This window comes from Fusarium fujikuroi, chromosome FFUJ_chr06 (assembly GCF_900079805.1).
Source record: "Fusarium fujikuroi IMI 58289 draft genome, chromosome FFUJ_chr06".
Classification (NCBI taxonomy): Eukaryota; Fungi; Ascomycota; class Sordariomycetes; order Hypocreales; family Nectriaceae; genus Fusarium; species Fusarium fujikuroi.
Genome location: NC_036627.1, coordinates 3,954,968 through 3,967,503, shown reverse-complemented (window position 1 = coordinate 3,967,503; position 12,536 = coordinate 3,954,968). Strand labels below are relative to the sequence as shown.

The following is a 12,536-nucleotide window of genomic DNA, read 5'->3' as shown; positions in this document are numbered from 1 at the left end:
AAACCGACGAATGAGATCACACATACAGCCCTGTGTATCCAGATGTGCATGAGCTGAAAGATTATCTTAGCGGAGCTTGTCTTGTCTTTGTGCCTCAGGAGAAAAGACCTATTCTACCCCTACTGTAGATGGAGAAATCTTAGTGCGTCTGGTAGGTTTGCCGCTGTAAGGGAGTGATCTCTGTTGAAATGCGGCAGGGGAAATTTTGAATAAATTGAGTAAAGAATAGATGTAAAACATCCTTTCCTTGAAACCATACCTACTTGTTACTCATAATAAACTTAACAGTAGCATAATCACTAGTTCCGCCCTGCCTATTAATAGTATACTGAGCCGATTCAACGCTGTAAGAATAAGAGTTAGACCCGACGTATGGGTTATCATAATTCAGCCTCACGATAGGCCCGTTATCGCCAATACTCCATTTCATCCAGCCCTCACAACCTGTCTGAATCCCGTCAGACTTCAAACCCCAGTTTCCAGTACCGCCAGGCCCGATTGTGTCGGGTGCGTGGGCATCTCGGGTGCCGTGATCGACACCAGAGTCAACCCAGGTCAATGTCTGCTGGGTGTTGTTGACGAGAGAAACGGCAATTCTGCGGGGGGCCGCGGTGGCCTGGCTTGTAACAGTACTGCCAACAGCCTTGACTGCGCTGCCGACAGCATCACCGATGTCGTCAAAGATAGTCATTGCTAGAAGTTGTTCCTTTTGAAGGTGAGATATTTATATGCATAAAAGTGGAAGGATGTACTTACGCGATAGTGTTTTGAGGGAAATTAATGGCGAAGCAGAACTGAGTCGCGATCACAATATCAGAAGGATAGTCGGTTTATATACACAAAATCAACAAGCTTGTGTTATCCTGTCTCTGTGGAAGAACTGTTTCTGCCCTCAAACCACCAGCCGAGCATCGCACAGCACTGAGTGGTGCATGCTCTTACAAGCTCAGCTAAGCCATGAAAACCTTATAGTATGTGTATGTACAAATTGGGACATTTAGTTTAGTTGCGTACTTCAACAGTCATAAAATTAGCACGATTTCTAAGCAATAGCTCAATGCTAGCCTGGATGCCTCTGATTTGGATGCTTCTGGGCCTAGCGCCATATCTTGCCTGAGCTCTCCTCTTTGCCAAAAAGTGCTTGAATGCAGACTCGAAACAGCCCTCGCCTGTTGTTCATTGGAGATAAACAATTGGCAAAACGCTCAAAAGCCTGGAACATTCAATAGTTGTGGCGCTATTGACAGTGTCGAGAGCCATTGTTTATTGACTGGGGTGTGACAACATAGCTGCCGTTTCACCTAGGTACAGCAAGCCACAGATTTCAGTTTGGTAGAATAATGGATTTGATAACAAGAATTATTTAATTAATTTAATAAATTATACATATAACTTCATTAAGTAACTGTATAGCTAATAAAGTAATAGTTATTAGTAAAGAACTGTTGAAGTCAATATAACTATATATAATTTAAATAAAAGGCTTAGGAATAAGTATATAGATTTTAGATCTCAATACATAGTAATTTGAAAGACACAATTTTTAGGCCGTGCTAACAGATCTTCTTAGTAAACAAGCCGATCCCAAAGCCGGACAGCTGTTTCACGATCCCCAGACAGTTGTTGTTCCACTCGTCACAGTAACAGCATCCGGTGTAATCACGCCCGTAGCTACATCTGTCTCCACTGTGGTGTAATACTGAGTAACCGTAAAACCCTCCGCATTCGTGACAACAACGGTATTATAATCCGTCTCAGCTACGGTATCAACATTCGTAACGAAAACCGTATTGTAGTTCGTAGCATCAACGACATTGGTATTGGTCACCAGAACAGTGTTGAAGTTTGTAACCGTGACAGTAACAGGTTTTGTGACCGTCGCGCTCTTACGGTTCGTTTGCGTCACGGTCTGAGAACCTGTTTTGATTGTTTTCGTAGAGCTGGTAGAAGTGCTAGTCTTTCGCTCTGTGATAAATGTGCTCTTGAGCTTATTAACAGAGACAGTGTTGGTTCGGGTTTGTGTAGCTGTGATTGTCCTCGAGGCTTTGGCGGTGATGGTTGTGGTCGTGGGGGCAGAGGGACTCGCGATCAGGCATGAACACGCGCTGCTGACAGCGCTGGGAGCTTTGCTTGGTAGATAATCAGGTATCTGTACTACCTTCACTGCTCGTTTAGAAGGCTTATGGAGGGTTAGTATTACTCATGATGACTTTGGAGGTCGAGGTAGACTCACCTTGTTGGCGGAACCACATAACATGTCATAGAATGTCCAGGGAGACGATGCGTCTGGTGTAAACGCAGCACTCCTATTATCGAAATTAGCACTATAAAGAAGCGAAGATGATGCCCGACACTGGTGAAGATCGGGTTGACTTACACTGTGCCATTATAACAGTCGCACTCTACGGAGTTGAAGCTGAAGCTGGCGGCTTCCGAATCGCCCAAGCAAAAGTCTCGGCATACGCTGAAGCTCGGATTTTCGATAGATCGACCGGATCCCCCACTCCAATAGTTTTTATCATCTCCATAACCAACGACGTTGCAGTGGACCTCCACTAAGTGTATGTCAGTGCGGGCTAAGGCGCGTTGGTGAGAGCAGAACTTACTATCAGGAACATACACGGTAGGAGTTGCTGCTCTAAAATGACTGTTAGTAAATTATAGGTAGAATGACACATTCGTAGAGACTCACTCAACGCTATAAAAATTATGGTCAGTTGATACCCCTTTGCAGAGAACGTCTGGAGAGTAGTGAGCACTTACAAAGTGGAAACTGTTGTTGAGGAGGTAGTCAGAACGTCGACGGTGGAAGCGTCGGTCACATCCGTTGTAAGCGTTGTATCAACATCGACAGTAACAGTCGTAGTGACCCCTGTAGTAATCCTCTGAGTGACCTGCTCAACATCTGTCACAGCCACCTGAACTACCTTAGTGTTGGTGACTCTACTCGTCGCCTTGTTTGTGAGTGTCTTGGTTATGACATCAGTAACAAGGGCAGTGCTTGTCAGAGTTACTGTAGTCAAATCCGTCTTTGTCGCAGTGGTGACGGTCACAAGGAAGGTGGTAGTTCGAACAGTAGTGATACCTGTCTGAGTAGTCGTGGTGACTGTAACTCTCGTCGAGGTACTGCGGACTATGGGGGTGACGGTAGTAGAAACTGTGCTTTGGATGTAGTTCGAGCAGAATGCGGATCCATTGGCTTGGTTTTTCTTGAAGGCTTGGATGTTGGGATCGCTGGCTTTGCAAACTGGAAAGGGTTGGCTGTGAGTTAACTCTCGCTAAACATTAGGTCTACGTACCTGCTCTTGGGTTGAAAAGGTTTCTCTTATCGAGCATCAAATCAGACAGTTGACCATTGCTGTCGGCTGCTGGCAGCGCGCTCACTGTGCCGATAAACAACAGCGTCAGAACTTTCTTAAAGGAAACCATTTTCGCATAGGATAAGAAAAAAAGACAGTTCCATCGATAAAAGAGAGCCGGGGTTAGAGGAATATTCAGTCCCATTAAGTATTATGATTCGATTTAGCTTTTTTCGAATCTCCAGCTTGGAATATTCGCTCGTATAACACAAACTTCGTTAGATCAATGACCCAACGGTCTAGCTCTGTTCTGGCCTGGAATAAAGGAACTATCTAGGCCTAGCACCTACTTGAGTGGCGTGACTTTGACCTGACTTAAGACAATAGTTGACATGTCAGGAATGTTGAGGCGCTGACTAAGTCGTATCTAGTAATTCTGGTAGAGCTAGAACGGATTCCGACGAGGTGGAGACGCGTGACAGGTGTCACTCCTTCAACAAAGATGGAGAATCTGGGGGTTCTAGCGTGCTTCTATTGGAAGGTTCTTATCTTCACTGGACGAAAAAGTTCTTGGTCTATTCTTGTCATGTGAAGAGTCCACCACCACTACTCTTGCTCAAGACACTGAACTAACTTAAGCTAGATATGCCTTGACTTGATGCTAGAGTCGCTTGGAAACAAAACGGATGTTATTGCTGACAATGGAGAATGCGATGAGATGTAATATCTACTGTTGACTCTTAGAGATAGATATAACAGAGCGGAGAACCGCCCAGTGTGTCAAGCGCATCATCGATAGTGATCTCAGCTGCATTAACCCCCATATTCAGAGGATCAGACGTCAAAGCGTCTCGACTGGGAGGCCTGTTACCAATAGTGATAGTACCAGCGATATCCCGGGCCTGCTTGGGATGCAGCGCCTGCCAAATCCAGTACACGCGATCAACCATAGCATGATGCAGAAAGAAAACGGGTTCGTTAGATGAAGAGTAGAGGTCAGATGAGTCACCACCAATAGCAAAGTGACCAGCGCCATGCAAACCCAAGAACCGATCTGGAAATCGCCCTTGGAACTCATCCTGCATGATTTGAATGCTGCGTGACGCATCGCCGAGGGTGACGTTGTATAAGTTGGGAAGTGTCATCCACTTATCAATGGCGTAACGGCCGAGATCTCGACGGAGACAACGGGGGTTGTACTCGAGAGGTGTAGTGGTAGCTTCCATTCCGTCCATTCCGGGAGAGGGAGGTCCAAGGTTAGCGGTTGCGCCAGCAAAGGGCCCGTTCTTGACACAGCCACCTCCATCACCGCTCGGGAGGAAAATAGTTCCTTGGCCAGAAACAGAACCGTTGTGCTTAAAGAACTCGCCATCGCCGCTCATACTGGTCTCGGAACCGTCGAAAAGAGGATTGGTTGCAAAATCGCCAGTCTCAAACCAATTCCAATACTACAATCAATGCTAAGCTTGAAGTTCTTATCGTAGGAAATTAACAGGGTTCACTCACTGGCTGGGTGCCTTTGTAGCCGCACTCATCTCGCAGAGCTTTTTCATAAGCCCACGTATAGTAGCGATGCCAGGTGAAGAAATTTCCCTTCAAGAATTGTCAGTTATTTATTGGTAACTTAAGAAGGATAGTAACTGACTGTTGCGTGAATAGTGCGAGTCTGGTTGATATGCACAGCCACGAAATCGTCGTATCTGGTGCGTGCCCCAGGTGCGAAAGAAGGGTGCGCTTTAGAAGGTTTTTTTCGAAGACATAGAACGGCATTGATATAAGCCTTTTTCTCTTTTTTAGATAATGCTTTCCTATGCAGCTGTTAGTGACAGTTCAATGCATCTAAGAGGCAAACTTACCAATCCCGGCGCACGTCAGCATTGGTAATTGTGCACTTCTTGCGACTGCTTGGTGCCTGGGCATTCTCTAGCGCATTGGTTGCTTTGCTGTTAAGCTCTAGCAGGAGATCGCCGGCTGATTGAGTCGGCGAGGCGGCAACTAGCGACGATGCGCCCAGCAAAGCAGCGAGTATTGTATAAGAGAGCTGCATGGTTTCTTAGCCCGTTTTCGTTCCTGGTCTTTGCAATGTCTGGTTGGCAAGAATGTAGGGAACGAGAGGGCAGCGAGATGAGATTATAATAGAAAAGTAAGCAGAAAAATACGATCAAAAGTGTACTAGTCCATGGTCGTATAAATGTGAAGATAGAGAAAAAGTTCAAGGACCCTTGCCGAAGCCAAGTCGGAGCAAGCTTGATTCGTAGCGTTGCGCCGCATATTCCGCACATCATTGCTGGAACCAGATTTTACAAGCCCTTGGCTCTGCAGCCCTAGGGCGCAGGGTCCTGTCAGCATGCCAGAATTACCAGGCTTCTCAGCCAGGCACAATTGAGGCTAAAGTATTGAAGAGCCAGTGGATGGAATATTTTTTGCTCGGCATGGATGTAATGCTTATCATGGAAGTTATCCCGTGAGTTTTCGTCAATTAACGAGCAACGTGTTTGGTCGCGATTTACCCGGATGCCCCTAGACATATGCATCTAAGATTTTAGGGTAACCAATAGCTGACCGTTGTGAATTCGCGAATTCCTACCAACTATGGGGTAGTTCACAATGTTCTTACGTTTAAACACCCTTTGCCTGCTAGTCTCGTATATGCACGCTGCAGTGCTGACATCATGTTTGCTCTGTTGAAGGGTCTATTGAGAACATAGCAATTTGCTGCTCAAAAGCCAATCAGATCACACGTGTAGTTAAGGTCTAGCAATGAGTTTATTGCCGATGCTTGTTTCGAATAACTAGTCCTTTACGAATTGGAAAGAGGTCAAGGCCAGTTCCTAAACTGGTCATGTAGCTCACGCCTCCGAATGTAAACCGGAATCTCAGAAATAAGCTTAAATATATTTTTAGACTCCTGGCGTATCTTTGTTGTCGCAGAAGCTTCGCCGTGCTACATTTTCGTTAGTTCAGATAATGAAATTTATAATACCGATCTATGGTCAAGGTCGTATGTATGTCCGAGCTTTTGGGTCAATTTCTCTATATCTCTCGGGCCGATTTGCGTACCTTGTGTCTGGTCATCTATCATCAAACATGCTTACCTACTCTCTGATCACTCAACGCCCCGTGCAAGATCTAGAACCTCTGCTTACGAGCGTAATCAGCTTTGTTGGTATTACAGCTTCACTACTGTCCAACTTTCTTCCTAATACGAAGATGTCACGATCTTACAGATATAGATAGATGCCACTGAAATCTAGTATTGAACCGTAACCTGACCCTCGTTGTTTGCGAAATGACCTACTCGCGCCACTCATTCATTGTGCTCGGAGCTAAAAGCTTGAGAATACTTAGCTAAGAATCCAGATCCAATATTCAGGTCAACTCTGACTGGCCAGCCTTACGAAGAGAGCTTCAAGAAGTGGGTTTGTCAAGCACGTTCCCTTGGCACGGAGGACTGTGGGTCGACGTTGAAGAAGTCAGCCCCATAAGGACGGAGGTGATAGCCTCATGGAGCTAAATAATCGTTTCAAGGGTTACATTGTTCCGAGTAAGCGAGAGGGCAGACAGATATTAATCATGTGATTGAAGGAATAAACAAATCAATCGAGCGCTGTTTAAAAACCTCTTGTTCCTTCGCCAATCCCCGTTGTGATATTGTTAAGCTTGAAACACGATGGCGGATACTCCTTTGTCCGCCTTTCAGGGCACTTTAACGTCGCTGACAGCTCGAGACTGGATAGTATCTGTCATATCAGCGTGGCTTGCTTTTAAAATTCTGCAAGCATTGTATAATGTTTCGCCTCTTCATCCGCTTAGCAAGATCCCTGGTCCAAAACTCGCCGCGGCAACATATCTGCCCGAATTCTACTATGATGTAATCCTCGTCGGCCGCTACACCCATGCTATCAAGCAGATGCATGAGAAATACGGTATGTACGCCTCGAAAGTCAAAGCAAAATGTGCTAATAGTATTTTAGGCCCAATTGTCCGCATCAATCCCAATGAGCTGCACTGCGCTGACATGTCCTTTTCGGACGAAATCTACGCCGTCGGCGGTCGCAAACGCGATAAGCCCTTTCATCAAGTAAATGGATCCGCAGCTGGTACTGGAAATGCCTTTGGCACCCCTGATCACGACCTCCATCGTGCGAGACGTGCACCCGTCGCTAAGTTCTTCTCGCGAGCCATGATTGCGCGTCTCGAACAAGAAGTCCACGACCTGGCGCAAAAGCTGTGCAACAAGCTCTTGGCCGAGAACAAGGATGAAAAGGATCGTAAGCCGTTTGAAATCGCGCATGCATACAGCTGCTTTACATCTGATGCTATCTCAAGCTACTGCTTCGGCGAAGCTTTTGGGTTACTATCACGAAATCAGTGGCAGCCTAACTACCGCGAAGCCACTCTCGCTGTTCTCAAACCAGTGTTCTTCTTCCGCTTCTTTCCTGTTCTTGTTTCTAGTGTGAAGCTGGGTAAATATTTTGTTGACTTATTGCCGACTGATATTGCGCTTCTCATTCGAACTCTACAAATCGACATCCCATCGCGCGTTCAAAAGACGAAAAACGAGCTGGATGCAGGTATTGTCTATGATCGACCGACTATTTTTGCTGATCTACTTCAATCGGAGCTTGATGATAGTGAGAAGAAGCAGGATCGTCTTGTTGAGGAGGCTGTTACTATCGTCAACGCTGGGACTGAAACGACGAGCTGGGCATTGGCTGTGATAACATACTTCCTCTTATCGCAGCCCGAGACTCTTGCAAAGCTACAAGATGAACTGAGTCAAGTTGTTGAAGATCCATGCCACTTGCCTTCTTGGACGACATTGGAGCAGCTTCCATATCTCGGAGCGGTCATCAACGAAGGTCTGCGTCTGTCATACGGTGTTTCTAGCCGCACGGCTCGTGTGCCTACAACAGAAGACCTTATTTACAAGGGAGAGTTCAACAAAAAGCCGACGACCTTAGTGCTACCTCGAGGCTATGCAATCGGCATGTCGGCGGCAATCGCACACCACGATGAGTCTGTCTTTCCAGACTCGTATACCTTTGCTCCTGAACGGTGGATCGATGAGGACAGCAAGATCAGGAAGGATTTGGAGAGGTCGATGATTGCGTTTTCTAAGGGCAGTCGTGGATGTCTCGGTAAAAAGTAAGATCTATTATTATTCCTCAAGATGGAGGCTTTACTAACCTATTCTTAGTCTTGCGTTATGCGAGTTGTACCTCTCTCTCGCTGCTCTGGTTTTGCGGGTAATGCCCTACATGCGTCTGTACGAGACAACGGAGCGGGATGTTCGCTATGACCATGACATGTTCATTCCGATGACGGAGAGCGGAAGCAAGGGGATCAGAGTAATTATCGAGAGCTAGACTCCTCTCCCTAATACGAATTACTTTATCATGCTTGTTCGCTCTAGTCTGTACCTCGCGCTATCCTACCCGATCTGTACTAGCCTCATTTTGCAGGGCTTACCAGAGTGGGTAATCCGGAGTTCACAGCCACTCGCATTTGTCGCTATTTATTGCTATTTATCGCTTATCACCTTGAATCAACTTAGCTGTCGATGATCAGCTGCCGAAAGTGCCGAGGTGACCCTTTAGAGATATCATAAGTGGAATTTGAGATGGAGTTCCTTATGAGGCACCGGCCAATCTGGCATCGCTATTTGCTCAAGCTTTTGCCACCAGGCCTCCGATTCGAATGACTGACCGATTCAGGTTTAGCTCTCAAGCCGTCAGCTATGACAGGATCTAGGTATAACTGGCCTAATATATAAATGCTCGAGCTTCAGCAGTCGCTATTGATCAGTTTTATAGTAAACATCATCATTCTTATCTTCATAACATGGTTTCAAAGATGGATACTCGCGGCTACTCTTATCCTGACGCACCTCCGCCATACTCCAGCCTTGATGCACCTACCTCAGCGAGAACATTCTCAGATGCCAGCCAACCTCGTATTCTACCTTCTCCAACGCTTGAACAATCTACACTTCATCCATCAGAAAAGCCCATCGCCATCCCAGCAACAAGCTCCAAACTCGGCTCACCATTCCTACGAGCCTTCCCACCTATCCTCGAAGATCAATACCACCTACCCCGAGAAGTCTTCCTTAGATTTCTCGATGATCTCAACCGCGCGGCCGTCGCTAGTCCGCCAGTTCAGATACTGGGACTGGCCGGCAGCATCGTATCAATGATACCTCTGCACACCGCACAGATCGTCGGTAGCTCGGTTAATGCGGCAGCTACTCTTTCGACTTACGCCATAAGCAAGTCTCGGAGTGAGCTTTGCATCAGCACAGCGAACAAAGAACTCTTCATGCCTAGAGGTCTCAAGGCTGAATTTACGAAGCTGGATGTCGTTGCTCGACTTGCTCGGATGCCCATCCTCAACAATGAGGGGAAGATTGAGAAGAATAGTATGATTCTTGGACCATTGGAAGATGTTTCGTCTCAGGCTCCAGTTACTGTACAACAACGCAGACTTCAAGCTCTTGAGCCCTGGATTGCACCACTGGACCTTACACCGTTACCTGAGCTGCATGTACCGGATAACTTTGTCAGCAAAATGCATGCCTCAACGAGCGAGCGACAGCGAAAAAAAGAGGAAAAGAAAATGACCAAAGATAGAGCCAAAGCGCATGAGGACTGGACCGAAGATTCAAGAAAGGCTCGGGAGGATTATGAGAAGGAGATGCGAAAGATAGAAGAGGACTTTGCAAAGGCTCAACGGAAGCATGCTGATGAGCCTCGCAAGTTGGAGAGGGAGTTGAAGAAGCTGGATAGGGAGAGGGAGAAGTGTGAGAAGGAGTATGAGAAGGAGATGAGAAAGGTGGATAAGGATAGACGGAAGGATGATAAGGAAGAGGAGGGCGTGAGAAAGGTGCTTTGGCTGCTGATCAGACCAATTGGCAATGAGTCTATGGCATGACATTTCACAGGTGCAAACGACGCTAGAGGTGTAATTCGATCCACGTATAGATGGGCTACTTGTTTATAAATTCATGAATATCATTTATATCCGCTGCGCCTATGTTTTACATGCAATTTGTTTATTTTCCGATCCCTCATCGTCGCGCCAATCCAACATCCAATCCCATTGGCTTCCTCAAGAAACCCTCCCTAGTTTCCATAATATCCTGCCTCAAACGAACATCATATCGCTTAATCCAAGTAGCAGCAATAAGTCTCATCTGCATCTCAGCCAAGTTCCTGCCAACACAAGATCTAGGTCCGTAACTGAAAGGGATGAAAGCATTCTTCTGCTTGTCCGTCAAGTTCTCCCAACGTTCAGGCTTGAATTCATCAGCGTCAGGACCCCAGATCTCAGTAGAGTGGTGAATCGTGTAAGTTGGCACGCTGAGAACAGTGCCGGGGCCAAAGTATCGTCCGTGGAGAGTAACACCCTTGTGATTGGGGGGGATCTCGCGGGGCAGACCGATACCAGAGGGGGAGTGAATGCGCAGAGTCTCGTTGATGCAGTGGCCAAGGTAGGGAAGATGCTTGACAGATTCGTAATCGGGAATAGCAACGTCCTCGGGAACAACAGCGGAAATCTCCTCGAACAGCTTCTGCATGACTCCAGGCGTTCTAACAACATGATACAACAGCGCACAAGAAGAGTTAGAGGTAGTATCACTTCCAGCAATGAGTTGAGTAAGTGCCTCAGCGGTGAGTTCATCACGACCAAGAGGTTCACCCTTCTCATCGCGACCCTGCATGAGACGAGCTAGGAGATCCTTACGGGTGGAATCACCGCCGCGCTCGAGGCGCTCGCTGACGCGGGCGATGGCGATGCCGGCGAGGTTCTCGACGGCTTGGAGACCTTGGCTGAAGAAGGGGTCGGGGAGATACTTGGCGTAGGGCTTGAGTTGTGGCAGGCAGCCAAGAGTGGCGGAGACCTCGCCGCGGCGGTTCATGATCTCGACGGCTGGGGCGTAGATGGTAGGACTGGTGGGAGAGGCCTTGACTTCAGCGATGTCGGCACCAGTTGAGAGCATGCCTATGATTGTTAATTACCCTTTCCAAATATTCTTGGTTAGACTTACCGAAAGGCTTGCCAAAAGCGAGATCAGCAATGATATCGAAAGCAAGAAAGTTGACTACATAATGTCAGTATGATCCGAAACTAGGTTTGGTGACAACTTACACCAGTTGAGGCAGTCAACGCTTCCATAGCCATCAGCATCCTTGTTGCTAGCAATGCGATCCCATTGGTTGATAAAGATATCCAGATTCTGTCGGATATAAGGCTCAAACTCCAAAACAGACTTGGGCGCAAAAGTATGCGATACGATCTTTCTCTTGCGAGAGTGCTCAGCTCTGTCGCGAGTGTTGAAGAGACCCCGCCGAATAGAGACAAAGGTATCATAAAAGTCACTGATTTGTTAGTCTGCGCCCCCAATCTCATGGTACAAGAGAACTCACGCCTTGAGGAAACCATTTCCGTGACCGTAGATGGTGTTGATAGCATCCGCATCAGCAACACTAACATGATTCGGCGCAATGCGAACCAAAACACCCAGCTTCTTATGGACCTGATCAACAATCTCGTAGCGCTTTCCACGTCGACATGTCGATAGCAACCAAAGATTGGTGAATTGCGCAGGGAAGGGGGCGGGAATACCGCGGAGGTTGGAGTTGCTGATCCATGGGAGGATGTACCATGCTACGAGAGCCACGGCGAGGGCGACGGGTGCCCAGGGAGAGACCAAGAGTTCTGTGAGAGCCATGATTGTGAGATTTGACAGGGAGGGATATTGGAGGATGACTTGAGGAGTAGGAGGTGAGTATTTGTATCAAGATATAATTAATAGAGCGGATAATAGGATGCCCCGGATTTACCCCAGATGCGAGTGTTGATGAGCTCCGAGGAAGCCTTTCTTTATTAAGGATAGTGCAGTTTGCTCCTCGGCACTTCCATTTTATGGCCTATGATTGGTCAATGGTAGATTTCCTTGCATGCCATTGGTCAGAATCTGGTCATAGCGCCGATAGATGTTACGTGTGAGATCTATTCAATGATTACAGACGATGTATTTTCTGTGTTTTAATGCTATTAAATCTATTTATGCTTTCATTTCGCCTTAATGGCCAGTACGGAAGCCGATCTCCAGCACGATTGTTGCCCGTCGTCATTTGATCTGCTTCTCAGTTCTCGGCGATTCGGCGCATCCGATTGGCTCCTGTTCCGCGGAACTGGTCGGCAAATGGGCACGGAAGTCGGGTGCTTGCT

The 12,536-nt window shown here is 47.0% G+C and overlaps 6 protein-coding genes; 2 read left to right on the top strand and 4 right to left on the bottom strand.

Annotated features, from left to right (window-relative positions):
* Positions 1–259: 259 nt before the first annotated feature.
* Positions 260–691, bottom strand: FFUJ_06593 (uncharacterized protein; the record flags this gene model as incomplete). Its single annotated transcript, XM_023579935.1, has 1 exon — positions 260–691. One exon carries the CDS (start codon positions 689–691, stop codon positions 260–262), a length of 432 nt encoding a protein of 143 aa, XP_023432683.1.
* Positions 692–1,603: 912 nt separating this feature from the next.
* On the bottom strand, positions 1,604–3,429 carry FFUJ_06592 (uncharacterized protein; the record flags this gene model as incomplete). XM_023579934.1 has 7 exons in its annotated part: positions 1,604–2,179; positions 2,234–2,306; positions 2,378–2,555; positions 2,607–2,638; positions 2,693–2,698; positions 2,764–3,247; positions 3,300–3,429. 7 exons carry the CDS (start codon positions 3,427–3,429, stop codon positions 1,604–1,606), a joined length of 1,479 nt encoding a protein of 492 aa, XP_023432868.1.
* A 610-nt stretch (positions 3,430–4,039) lies between these two features.
* On the bottom strand, positions 4,040–5,346 carry FFUJ_06591 (related to monophenol monooxygenase (tyrosinase); the record flags this gene model as incomplete). XM_023579933.1 has 4 exons in its annotated part: positions 4,040–4,747; positions 4,806–4,892; positions 4,945–5,107; positions 5,156–5,346. The coding sequence occupies 4 exons, from the start codon at positions 5,344–5,346 to the stop codon at positions 4,040–4,042; spliced, it is 1,149 nt and encodes a 382-aa protein (XP_023432682.1).
* A 1,623-nt stretch (positions 5,347–6,969) lies between these two features.
* FFUJ_06590 (related to trichodiene oxygenase cytochrome P450) lies at positions 6,970–8,668 on the top strand (the record flags this gene model as incomplete). XM_023579932.1 has 3 exons in its annotated part: positions 6,970–7,225; positions 7,274–8,447; positions 8,500–8,668. 3 exons carry the CDS (start codon positions 6,970–6,972, stop codon positions 8,666–8,668), a joined length of 1,599 nt encoding a protein of 532 aa, XP_023432681.1.
* Positions 8,669–9,155: 487 nt separating this feature from the next.
* FFUJ_06589 (uncharacterized protein) lies at positions 9,156–10,232 on the top strand (the record flags this gene model as incomplete). The annotated part of the gene is made up of 1 exon (XM_023579931.1): positions 9,156–10,232. One exon carries the CDS (start codon positions 9,156–9,158, stop codon positions 10,230–10,232), a length of 1,077 nt encoding a protein of 358 aa, XP_023432680.1.
* A 136-nt stretch (positions 10,233–10,368) lies between these two features.
* FFUJ_06588 (probable benzoate 4-monooxygenase cytochrome P450) lies at positions 10,369–12,033 on the bottom strand (the record flags this gene model as incomplete). XM_023579930.1 has 4 exons in its annotated part: positions 10,369–11,303; positions 11,350–11,403; positions 11,451–11,680; positions 11,729–12,033. 4 exons carry the CDS (start codon positions 12,031–12,033, stop codon positions 10,369–10,371), a joined length of 1,524 nt encoding a protein of 507 aa, XP_023432679.1.
* Positions 12,034–12,536: the final 503 nt, after the last annotated feature.